Source organism: Mustela nigripes, chromosome 12, assembly GCF_022355385.1.
Source record: "Mustela nigripes isolate SB6536 chromosome 12, MUSNIG.SB6536, whole genome shotgun sequence".
NCBI lineage: Eukaryota > Metazoa > Chordata > Mammalia > Carnivora > Mustelidae > Mustela > Mustela nigripes.
This window is the reverse complement of record NC_081568.1, coordinates 132,603,227-132,615,685: the sequence shown is the minus strand read 5'-3', so window position 1 is coordinate 132,615,685 and position 12,459 is coordinate 132,603,227. Positions and strand designations below refer to the sequence as shown.

Below are 12,459 nucleotides of genomic sequence, written 5' to 3'. Positions count from 1 at the left end.
TGCTTGGTTTACATACGTAAATGCCAATTTGAAGAGCCAGTTACTACTCTTTAATTGGTTGTAGCTTAAATATCAGTTGTCCAGAGCTTTCATTCACCTCTATAGGAAATGAAAAGATACTTGCTTCTAGTGTAAGAGAGAGAAAAACAACAACTATAACAACCTTTTTTCAGTGTATTCCTTTACCTTTGTCATCAAGTACTTTATTTCATTTAAGACGCAGTTTCCATTTGGTGTTGGTTATATTGTTAAGAGAGTCCACGTCTACATTTGCAAGTGGCTTTGCAGAGCAGGCAGCAGTGTTAGGTTTTCACTTAATTCCACTGGTGACCTGTCAGCACGTGGGAACAAACACAAGCATTTTCTCTGACTCAACTCGAAGTGGTCAGTTTTCCAAGTGAGCTCCTATCATTGGCTCAAGTAAAGCCGAATGCATTATTCCAAGCATTGGGAATCACGTCTTTGATAACTAAGGCAGTCTCTGGTTTTGTTCCTGTTGTATTCTTTCATCTTTTTCCTTTGACTCTTTTGTCTCAATTCCGGATTGCACAGAGAAGGGTGAGGAGAGAGGAGGCTAAGTGAGCCTTCCCTGTTCCTCTCAGGAGTGTGATAATTAGGCCTCACTTTGAGAACCAGGGTGCACTGCATTCCCATTTTCCATGGCCAGCCACCTCAGTACTGACAACTTTAAAAAGGGGGCTGTCCCGGGAGGCTTCCTAGGAGCACACCTCCATGGGGGAAAGGCCATTGTGTTGGGAAGAGGTTAAGGAGAGTGATCATATTTACATTAGAGCTTCATGAATAGTCTTTTCGGTAGAGGGGTTTCTGAATTGTGGGCTCATGGGGAAACTGAGTCTACGTGGTTCAAAAAAGCCCTCTGTAGCTGTAACACATTAGGAAATTGCAAGGAAATAACATTTTATGAAAATACAAGGAAAGTTTCATTTTGAGGTTGTCAGTAGCCTGCGTGTCTTACATTCCTTAGCTGTAAATTCGGAGATACACCTGTCCCATCAGATTTTGTAAGGACTGAAGGGTGTGCTACTAATGTCAACCTTGTGTCGCCTGTTGGTTTTGGGTCAGGAGTGCTTGATAATATTTTGTCCTCTCTTTGCTCGGGCAGTTCAGCAGAGTTACATCTTAAATGAGGGTTAGGTTCCAAATGACACACAGTTTACTCTTAGTAGGGTGGGAAATGAGTGTTTTATGATGCATTATTTTAAATCTGTTCACAAAATATTAATGAGCAGAAATTTCCCATCAGAACCTACTACCAGCTCCTTAACACTCCTTAACCTTAACACGTAACAGAATGCACAGATATGTGTGTGATGTACAACCCGAGAGCATATTTGTTGTAACCTGCTTTTCCTCAAATATTAGACCAAATCATGTAGTTAAGAACCAGATTACATTGTTGACTTCCATCTGGTGGCCATGATCTGTAATCAATTATTTTTGTGGTCCAAAACATATAGTTGAGTATAGGTAAGTTAAATGTCCGTTTGATATGATATCACTGAATAGTTACTTTTGGTGTATTCTGAAGGTAAAGTCATTAATTTGCTTGCATATGTTAATTTAAATGGGTAGGCATAATGAACCTCAGAAAGGGAGCCAGTTACATGAGATTATTTTGACAAAAGCAGATACTAAAACCCAAACCCCAAACCTCCCAGCATATGCTTTTAAAGGAAAAATATACTTAGGCCAGCATTTGCAAGTTGAACATTTATCTGGCTTCAGTTCTTTGGAAAATTGTCCTAGCCTGCTCTGTATTGGTTCTTGGGTGGTTCATAAGTTTTAATATGAAAAATAATGCTATAGTAAACAGGCTTATGACTGTTCTTCCATATATGTAGGCTTTGGGGGGTTTTTTGATAATCATACCATTTCTTACCTATTGTGCAGAACTCTTTCACTGTCTAACCAATCTGTTTTACTCCTGTGTGGTACTCCTTAACTTACTTAACCATGCCCTTGGGGATGGCTTTCTAGTTTGTTTCTTTTTTTAAAACTACAAATAAAGCTAGCATTGAATCTTCTCAATCATACTAGATGCAGCATTCCAGAAAAGTGTTTATTCAGGAAAAAATACTAAAGGTGAATGCAATACACAGGAAAATAAGGTTCCAGACCCTGAGAAAATGGAAGTGAATAGAATCATATCAACTTAGAGTAGTTGCTAAGTACTCTAAAAAGTTGTCTGAAATGAACAAAATTGGGAGACTGTGAGGAAGACTCCTCATTTAGAATTCATGTGACCTGTACCTTTTACAGAACATTCCTAATGTTACCGCTAGCTTCCTTGTAAACATTTTTAAGATAGGAAACCTTATTGCCTAGCAAAGTGATAGGAAATTCAGTGAGAAATCCCTATAGCTTTTCTCACTGGCACCAGATGTTCTTTCTGGTAGAATAAATCTAATGTCTCTTCTCCTTCCAGCCCTCTCTTCTGCTTCACTTATAGCTCTGTATTCTCTGCACTGTTGATAAGCATAGCACACATACTTTTAAGAAGACAGGCTTTGGAGGGGTGCCTGGGTGGCTCAGTCAGTTAAGCATTCCACTTTTGATTTTGGCTCAGGTCATGATCTCAGGGTCCTGAGATTGAGCCCTGTTTCTGGACTCCCCACTCAGCAGAAGCGTGTTTGTCTCCCTCTCCTTCTGCTCCTTCCCCTGTTTATGCTCTCTCTCTCTCTCTGAAAAATAATGATAAGTATTTCATATTTTCAAATTACTGATTCAAAAATAAGGGAGGAAAAGACCTGTGATGGGTCTTCCAGTTTAAAGTCAATCCACAAATCACAACTTTCTGGGTGTAGTTGTTCATTTAATTATGACTGTCCTCCTACGACTGTCCTTTTGCCTACATTTCTTGAATTTGTTCTTAAGGACAGAATTCACTCGCCTGCCTTCATTTAATAACCACATGAAGCATTGTCTTCCTGTGGTCGCAGTACTAAGGTGACCAAAGAGGATTTCAGTCTTCCAGAAAGGAAGGATAGAGGGACTGCCCATTCTGTGGACACTGTCCTATCTGTGATGTCATTGAAATCTTTCTGAATTTCTAAGGGTCTAAGAGCACTTTTTAAAAAAAGAATATTCCAAATGACATGTTCATAATGGATTCTTTTTAGTTTCTAAAAGATACCTTAAAAATGGGTATTTGCTTTTTATTTTGTTTTGTAATGTTTTATAGTTTTTTTTTTTTTTTGGTGGTGGGGGGTGGGGGTCTGACCTTAAGCTTATCAATTATTTTTAAAATCTTATTATTTTAATAAGGCAATCCCTGTTTTTCATTTTGCGAAGATTAGCTTGTTTTAGCTTCTTTACCAGCTGATTGACCTGCTGTTCCAAGTTTACGTCCAGAGTTCCTGTCTCCTGTCAGTGAAGAGCATATGGTTCTCAGTACAGTAGAGTTGGGACAAGGGTCACGTTCCAGTGTAGATGCAAGAGAAATTTGTGAACTTTAGAGGACTATCCAAATGGAAGGTGATATTACTGCTATTTGTTCCTCTATTTTAATCATTCGTTTTAAGTTGTTGAGGTGAGAGTGTCTTTCCTGGTTTTGTCACGTTTTCTTGAAAATTCGTGTGTGCTTCCTCTACTGTTTTTCTCCTTAAGCCATATACACCATTTCCCTCTGTCCCTGACATTTAAGCCTTGTTTAAAAGGCTGGGCTCCTGTCATGTGCAAGGCTCCCTCTGTGTAGGAGGCAGAAAACAATCCTGCCTTCCGTGAAGGCAGCTACTCTCCCCTCAGCTGCTTCACTGTCAAATTCAGCCAGCACTGATGTCAGACTTCTGCTTGTCCCCACCGTGCTCAGTTTCCTCACCAGGGTCTCAGTCACTGGCAGGTACATTTTAGTTGTATTGGTGGAAGCATGTCTTTGGCCTCTGAGTCTCAGCGAACCTTCTTTTTGGGTTCCAGAAAGAATGGGGTCTCTCTGCCCCGTCCTTAAGCTAACCTCCCTTGCCATTCTTCTTGCCTCTGATACTTGTTAAATTGTTAATGGCGTTCAACAGCCTGTACATGCTTGGTGTCAACTCAGCCCTTTTCAGTGAACATCAGCTAAACAGAAAACTGTGAAGCCAATATGTCAAGCCCTTAACTTGTATTGTACTGGTTGTAGTATTGTGGTAAGTGTGGATAGGGTGGAAGATCCAGCTTTTTTTTTTTTTTTTTAAGATTTTATTTATTTATTTGACAGACAGATCACAAGTAGGCAGAGAGGCAGGCAGAGAGAGAGGGGGAAGCAGGCTCCCTGCTGAGCAGAGAGCCCGATGTGGGGCTCCATCCCAGGACCCTGAGATCATGACCTGAGCTGAAGGCAGAGGCTTTAAGCCACTGAGCCACCCAGGCGCCCCAAGATTCAGCTCTTTTACCCCAGGGCTCATGATCCTAGCTTGGGAGACAGTGCGTATACACCAGAATATTAATTTATATACAGAGGTGCCTAGGGGTGCCTGGGTTACTCGGTTAAGTATCTGACTCTCTCTTTTTAAAAAAAATTTTTTTTTTTTTAAGATTTTCTTTATTTATTTGGGATTAGCACACTCCCCACGGAGCTGGGAGCCCAATGTGGGACTTGATCCAGGGGCTCTGGGACCATGACCTGAGCCAAAGGCAGTCGCTGAACCAACTGAGCCATCTAGGCACCCAAGCATCTGATTCTCAATTTCAGTTCAGGTCATGATCTCATCGTTGTGAATTCCAGTCCCACATGGGGCTCCATGCTGGGTGTGGACTCTACTTAAGATCCTTTCTCTGCCTCTGTCCCCCCCACCACTCATATGCTTGTGCTCTCTCTCTTAAAAAAAAGAAAAGATAAATAATACTTTATGATGCCTCGGTTTTGTACCAGATGAGTCTGGAAAGCTTCCTTATTAAGTGGATCATCTTTAGTGAGCATTTTTTTTTTATGCAGTAGGGTTACAATATAACCAGGGTCACACTGTAATTGATCGTCCAAACTCTGACGCTTTGGAGAATGACAAGGAGAGTTGTTAATTGTTAGGTATGTATAATAGTAATAAATAAGAACTGTCCTAGGCAAACTGGGATGTAGGTTCCTCCTAATTAAAACCAGAGGTAAACAAGAACTCAAGCATCCAATCATGGCCTTAATCAGAGTGACAGAGGGAAAGCTCAACAACTCTAAATCTGTAATTTAAATAAAATGCTAGATTGTACCCTAAGTCGCATAAAATAGACAAAATAAGTTACATCCTGTTAGTTAAAAATAGTCCCTGACATAATGATAAAGTATTTGTTTAGCATATGAAAATATGATTTTATTATATCATAAATTTGTCATATAAAAAAAACTAATATGATGCTTGCTGTGATAAAATTAATCAAATTCTTAATTAAAAATACTGTACTTATCTTGATTTTAGTGGTTTTTTTTTTAATGTGATGACTTAAAGATCTGTGGTATCTTTAAAAGATATGCTATCCAGGGAACTTTGAACAGATTCCTTTTTTCTTTCTCTTTGTGAATTTCTCAAAGACGGCAAAGAATGTTAAGTTTTTTCCATTTTAGCCATCTCTCTCCCTGCTCATTTGTATATCCATCCAAGACAACAACTATTTATTGAGCAGTTACTATGTGCCAGACCTATATACTGAGATTATAGTCCCTGATGGGATAGGGTCCCTGTTTCTTTGTATCTGTTTGTCTTTCTCTGTTTCAGCTCTATCTTTGTTTTTTCATCTCCCTCTGATTTTTTTTTTTCCTTTGCCTTTGAAGCAAACTCTTGTGGGATTATGTCCCTCTGTTTCTGTGTTTGGCAAGCGATTTGACTGTTCAGTCAGATGTTATAAAAGTCTTAATAGAGCAAGACAAATATGCATCTGTGACCCATTTCCTTAAAAAAAAAAAATACACTTCAGGAAAAGAAATTCCAGGTTAACAATAGAGAAAGAGAATGTAGCTAAATGGAAGTTTCCAGCAAGCATTAGTAATTCTAGCAAAATGTCTGTTCAGTTTATAAGCTTTTGCATTTACAATTCTGCTAATAATGCTTTGCTTTACTCTGCTTTTCTCCTCTTCAAGAGGAGGATAGATGATTATAACAAAGTGGATTTGATATCCAAGATGAGCATTCAGGGCATGGTGAGTAGTTAAGCAGGTTACTAGAAAAGTGAATGCAAGTTAGGGGGTGGTCATTGGTTAATGACAAGAGATTTGGCTCAAGAAGCAAAAGTCTTATAAGCCTTTTCCTTTTTCTCTCCCCTTCCCCGCCCCCCGTCCACCCCCTGCTGTTTGTAGTTTGTTTTACCCTTGGTGCACAGGGTTATAGGGTGTCAGGAAGGCTTGAATGTGATTTGGAGAGTAGAGAGTGGGGTTCTCTCAACTTACTTTTTGGTGTTTTGCCATAAAAGAACCCAGCTCTTTCTGCTTGCTGCAGCCTGCCTCGTCTGTGGGGAAGGAAGGGAGGGGCTCTGATCTGCCTAGCATCTCCTGAAGCCTGGGGGCTGCTGGTGGCTTTGCCAGGCTGGTCACCCGGTGGCTTCCTCATGGCTTCCAGAGCCAAGTCCCAGGTGATGCTGCTGCTGGAGGCTTGGCGGATATTCCGAGTATCTCGGGAACTCCAGAAGCGTAGCCATGAATGGGAGAGTGGACTTCCCTTGAAAGCAGCTTGTCCACCAGTGACCCTGGCCGGCGGGGGGGCAGAGCAGGGTGGTGAGGGATGGATTGCCCAGAATGCCCTGCACTTCCACAGGGGCTGTTACTGGAAGAGGAACCTCAGTGGCACTGGTGATAGTTGCAGGTGGGTATGAGCAAGTGAGCCGCAGAAGGGGAAGGCTGCCGTTCTGTTGTGCTGTAGCTTGTGGGCTGGAGGAAACCTGGATGGCGACCCCTCAGGGGCCTCTGTGCGAATGGCTGGTGGCGGAACAGGGATGCTAGGCCATGGACCCCATTTGCAGAGGAAGCTAGGGAAGCCTGCCACTCCGTGACTGAGCTGTGCACATCACAAGATCTCTTAAGGATCTGAACTTTATCCTGCAAGTGAAGTTTGTTAAGGTTTTGTCTGTTTGTTAAGGGAGTGATGTGATCCTGTTTTTCTCTTAAGAATTTTGTTTAGTTCTCAGGAAGGTTGGTGGGAAGGGAGATAATATGAAAGAGGGCAGAGCACTGAAGGTTTTAGAAATTTGGGGGATAGTGACCTAGGCTAGGAGATGGAGAGCAGTGTGCCTATTCCAGAAGACAGCAGACTCTGTGACTGGATGTGGTGCCAGGGGTTACCCCTGATGGTTAGGTTTCTTTCACTTGGCTATCTGGAGGCTGTGGTGCTATTTACTGAAACAGGCAGTGAGGAAACACAGGGTGTTATGCAGATTCTCTCTTAAGCTTGTGGATATAATTAAACTTGGTATCAGTCTTCTAGAAATAGTAATAATAAGTAGCATCTAACATTTGGATTCCCTTACTATGGGCCTTGGTTGTAAGCATTCGGAGAAGAAAAGCTTATCACAGCTGATTTTTATAATTCATTTCCGTTGTCCTTCTTCTGTCCTTCCCAATGACAACAAGAGTTGGCATCCAAAGAAACAGAAACCACAGTGACAGCCTGGTGCGTGCGTGTGTGCGTGTGTTTGTGTGTGTATGTGTGTGTATGTGTGTGTATGTGTGTAGGTGGGTGATGGCAGCCAAGAACAGTGTTGATGGTTCATTGTGTTGGTTTATAAACCCCTGGCACAGGCTGAAAGACTGAATGGGGTTGGGGGAGTGGAAGCTAGCCAAAGTTGCGTAGCATCCTGATTAAAAGGTTCTAGGGTCAGACTGCCTGCGTTCCAGTTCTGGCTCTGCTACTTAACTAGTTGTGATGTCTTGGACATGTTACTTCATCTCGTTGTGTCTGTTAGAGTCTTCATTCTGCAAAACAGAGATGGTAATAGTACTGACTTAAAGTCTTAAGTAAGTTATTGTATGTAAGACACTTGGAATGAGTTATTATATTTACAGTGTTTAGAGCAGTGGTTGGTGCTTTTGTAACAGGGTTTTTTTTTTTTAGGCAAATAGAATGAGCAAAGCCATGGATAATGGGCATAAGAATTGATGGAATTGCACTATAATAACTTTTTGTCCTGTAATCCATGAGTTTAGACCCTGTAGGTAACACATTATAGAGCGTTAGGTCCTTACAATTTGTTTCTCTCAGTAAGGCTGGGTCATAGTAGGTGTGGCAGTGCAATAATGAGCATCTTGAGAATAGCTTCTGTGTAACCTCCACATTAACCTTATGAGGAGAGTTCTGCAGGTGAGGAGATGTGCTGTTGGAGAGGGTCAGCAGCTGCCCAGGTGAGTACCAGAGCTGGGATGCAGGCCAGCCAGTCTACCTTAAGAGCCTGCGCTTTTTGGCCACGATCCTGTATTGCTTATGTAGAGTGTGTTTAAAGAGGTCCTGTTGACTCAACAGTCTCCTCACCACAGAACAGAAGTGGCTTTATTTTCATTACATTGGTTGTTGCCGTGATTATCAGAGCCTAGGTGGTATAAGATACCATGAATCTCTTTTTTCCATTTCTCTTGTAGGTATCAGTTTTTCTTGCAGGTGAAGCAAGACGTCCTTCAGGGCCGGCTGCCTTGCCCTGTCAACATTGCTGCTCAGCTGGGAGCTTATGCCATCCAATGTAGGTTCCATTGCAGCCAACCGAGAAAAAATATGAATTTTTCTTTTTAAGCAAGTTTATGTACTAAAATTCTTCTTAGAAAATGGCATTTTCCTAAACAAAATTTTAGTCAGAATTCAGGTTTTAATCCGTGTCCTTTCAGAAGAGGTAAAAATAAAGCCAGTTATGTATCCTTTGTAATAGGTCACTTCAGAGTTTTAGTCACAGGAATGGCATTGATTCTTGATGAAGCGGAATCTGAAAATCCCTTCCATTCTACATCCCACCTAGTTTGTTGATCCCCCAAACTGTGATTGTCTCAGAGATCATATTGTTCTCGGGCAACTGCTGTGAAGACTCCCTGTGGTCAGATGACAACACCAGCTCAGGGTGTCGCCCTGGTTGTGCCTCATCTTTTGGCATCAATATGGCAGCCACGTGGGGCAACTCCAGGTTGCATTGTCATTTTGGAGGCTGAGGATGTTTTCAATTTCTAAGTGGAAATACTGAGCCCTTTCTAAGAATCAAGCTAGGTATGGGGACAATGAGACAGTGTATTCCTTGCCTTTGTAGCACTTGGAGATCAGGAATAGTCTAGAAAAAATGTCCTAGGAAAAATGTCACATAGATGAATTGGGTTGGGCTTGGAAGGTGGATTAACATAGGGAGGAAAATCTCATTAAATGTAATATAATGAGCTTTCTGGTTTCATTTTGCCTTTTTTTTGTGTAAACCAATGTACAACATTGTGTTAAATTTCCATTTGGGGCATCCTGGTTGTTTTTGCCTCTAGCATTTCTAATATATGTACTCTAAATTCTGTTAACAACATTGTTATCTCATATAGTCTGGTAAAGATAATAGAAATGAAAATAATAATTGTAATCTTTCAGAAAGATTATAGAACTTATAGAAATATAGAACTTATATTTTATAATACACTTTATATATGCTAATCAGAGTTGTTTTTTACTAAAATTAGTTATGTATGAATTTATTAACAAGACATTTGAAGAAAATGTTTTCGGCATGATAGGGATATTTTGAAATATTTTTAGGATTATTTTTCTAAAATGGAAAAAAATGTAATTTCTTTTGTAGCTGAGCTTGGAGATTACGACCCATATACGCATACTGCAGGCTATGTGTCAGAGTACCGGTTTGTTCCTGATCAGAAGGAGGAACTCGAAGAAGCCATAGAAAGGATTCATAAAACTTTAATGTAAGTGTCCCTTTTTAAAAAAAAATTTTTAATTTTTTTAATAAACATAGAATGTATTATTAGCCATAAGGGTCCCTTTTTATTGGCTATAATCAATATGCTATCCATGAGATTCCCCAAACTTCATCGTATTAAAGTTTATACTCTTAGACCAACATCTCTCTATTTCCTCCACCCCCAGTCCCTGGTAACCACCTTTCTACATCTCTTTTTCTATGAGGTTGGCTTTTTTAGATTCCCCCTCAGTGTTTTAGATTCCCCCTCCCCCTAGTGTTTCTCTCTCTCTGTCTTCTTTTTTTTTAATTAATTAATTTATTTAACAGACAGAGATCACAAGTAGGCAGAGAGGCAGGCAGAGAGAGAGGAGGAAGCAGGCTCCCTGTTGAGCAGAGAGCCCAGTGCGGGGCTTGATCCCAGGATCCTGGGATCATGACCTGAGCCGAAGGCAGAGGCTTTAACCCACTGAGCCACCCAAGTGCCCCTCTCTCTCTCTTATTGCACTTAGGGTAATGCCCTCAAGGACCATCAATATACTGGAGAGTCGTTAAGAAAGTCGACCTTAAATGATCTCACCACAGGAAAGAAATGGTAATTATGTGACAGAGTGAAGGTGTTAGCTAACCCTGTGGTGGTAGTCATCTTACAGTACAGAAGTGTATTGAATAAACACATTGTATACCTGAAAATTACACAATGTTGTATGTCAGTTACATCTCAAAGCTAGAAAAAAAAATCATGTCTTATGTTGCATCCTTCATCAGCTGTCATCTTACGCTGTTGGCAGCCTTCAGAAAAGTTCCTAGAATGATAAAATCTTCACCTGTGCCGTGAAAATTCTAGTATTTTTCTTTTAAGTTTTTTTTTTTTTCTGCTTATAACACTAAAATGCTCGTAGAAAACCCAAACAATTTAAAAAATGGAAAGGAGAGAATAAATCCCAGTGCCTAAAGTCGACATATTTTTGATGAATGGCCTTTCAGACCCCTTTCTATGCATAAGTTCCCATAGAGAAAATTTATTTTGTATAGATTCTTGTATGTATTATTTTACATAAATGAAATCATTCTGTATATATTGTATTTTGCAGTTTTCTATTTTTTCAGTCACCAGCACCTTGTGAAATTTATTCTTCCAGCTATAAATATATTTTATAACCACAGAGACCTTAATGTATTCAGGGATTTGGTCTGTTTTAAATATGCAAATTCTTCACAGTTATAAGCAAAGTCCTATTCAGTCTATAGCAGTGAATGTGGAAATCACAATGATACCAGTGTGGAGCCTTGGATGGGTGTTATATTAACACCACATGCACTTCTGAGAATATACACACTCCCCTAGTAGGATTTTCAATTAATGGCCTACAGCATTGAAGTTATAATTTAATTACAGTTATTTTGGTTAAATCCTCTATAATGATTAACTTTGCTTTATTGCCTCTTATGTAACATTCCCTCTTGAATTTGCTTAGTTTCAGATCTATTATAATTAAGGAAAAAAATGTAGAATTAATCTGATCAACAAAAAATGTTTGCCTAAAGGATCTGTTTCAGTGAGTAGCAGCAGAAGTCAATTGCTGAATTGCAGTCAGAGAAACCAGGCTTTCTGTCTTGTGTAAGCGTGCACCCGAATGCTCTCCAGGCTGATTATAGAGCCCTTCAATTTTAAGGTTTTCCTGAAGTGGATGCTAAGAGAGTGCCGGTTATAACATTATGAAGGGCAATGTGTTTGGCACATTCTGAGAATACTAATTCTGGGAGTTTGAGAGTACAGTTGTATTTCTGAAATTATCAAGGAGCCTTGTGTACTTAATGTAATGGTGTTGACAGTGTGACTATTATGTTACAGAGAATAAAGCTTGATCAAGATTTGGTAGCTTTCTTGTGTCTAATTTGTAATGAACATTCTTCATAGATTTCAAAATTATGGTGTATGGCTGGGTTTTCCAGGGTACCATGGCAGAAACATGGGATGCAGCAAAGCAGGATTAAGTAATTAAAAAAAAATTCATAGCTTCTTTTGTTAACAAATAAAAAAAACTCTGTCTTTCTCTGTTACACACATACGCACAACATGTATACATGCACAGTTCCACTTATCTGTGGAGAACCCTGGGAGATGCTCACACTTGTTAGGCATGAATACCGTTTAAGTACATTATCACCAATGAAGACTTTGGGATGATTTCTATACTTTGTAGTAAGAAAATGGTTAAGTATTTTTATTATTGATAAATACTAACATATTTTTAAACTACATATGTCCTCTTGAGACCCCAGCAAGGTGTAGGGGAGCCTGTTCTCTTCTCCCTACCCACTACAACTCTTACTCCTTCTTCTCCTGATGGAGAACTGCTGGTGTGTTCAGACATTTTATTCTTTGTAAAGGATGTACTTCTTAATTCAAGTGCTTCTATTCTCAGTCTCTTTGGGGGGTTTCTGAAATGGAATTTTAAATATATGCTGGGACACTGGGATTGGCTATACTGAGCAAAAACAGGTTTGGTAAATGAAATTAACTTAATACAAGTATCACCTCAGAGTGTAACGTTTTGTCACCATGAAGGCAAGGGACTTCTTGAAATACAAAGACTTAAGTTTGCATTAGCATGAAGA

The 12,459-nt window shown here is 39.9% G+C and overlaps 1 protein-coding gene across 1 annotated transcript in view; it reads left to right on the top strand.

Moving 5' to 3' along the window:
* The window catches only part of EPB41L4A (erythrocyte membrane protein band 4.1 like 4A), a 257,332-nt gene that overhangs the window by 141,089 nt on the left and 103,784 nt on the right, over positions 1-12,459 (top strand). Inside the window, exons 6-7 of the mRNA XM_059418364.1 lie at positions 8,546-8,643; positions 9,724-9,844. Of these exons, the coding sequence (XP_059274347.1) occupies positions 8,546-8,643; positions 9,724-9,844 (219 nt within the window). The remainder of the gene's footprint in view (positions 1-8,545; positions 8,644-9,723; positions 9,845-12,459) is intronic.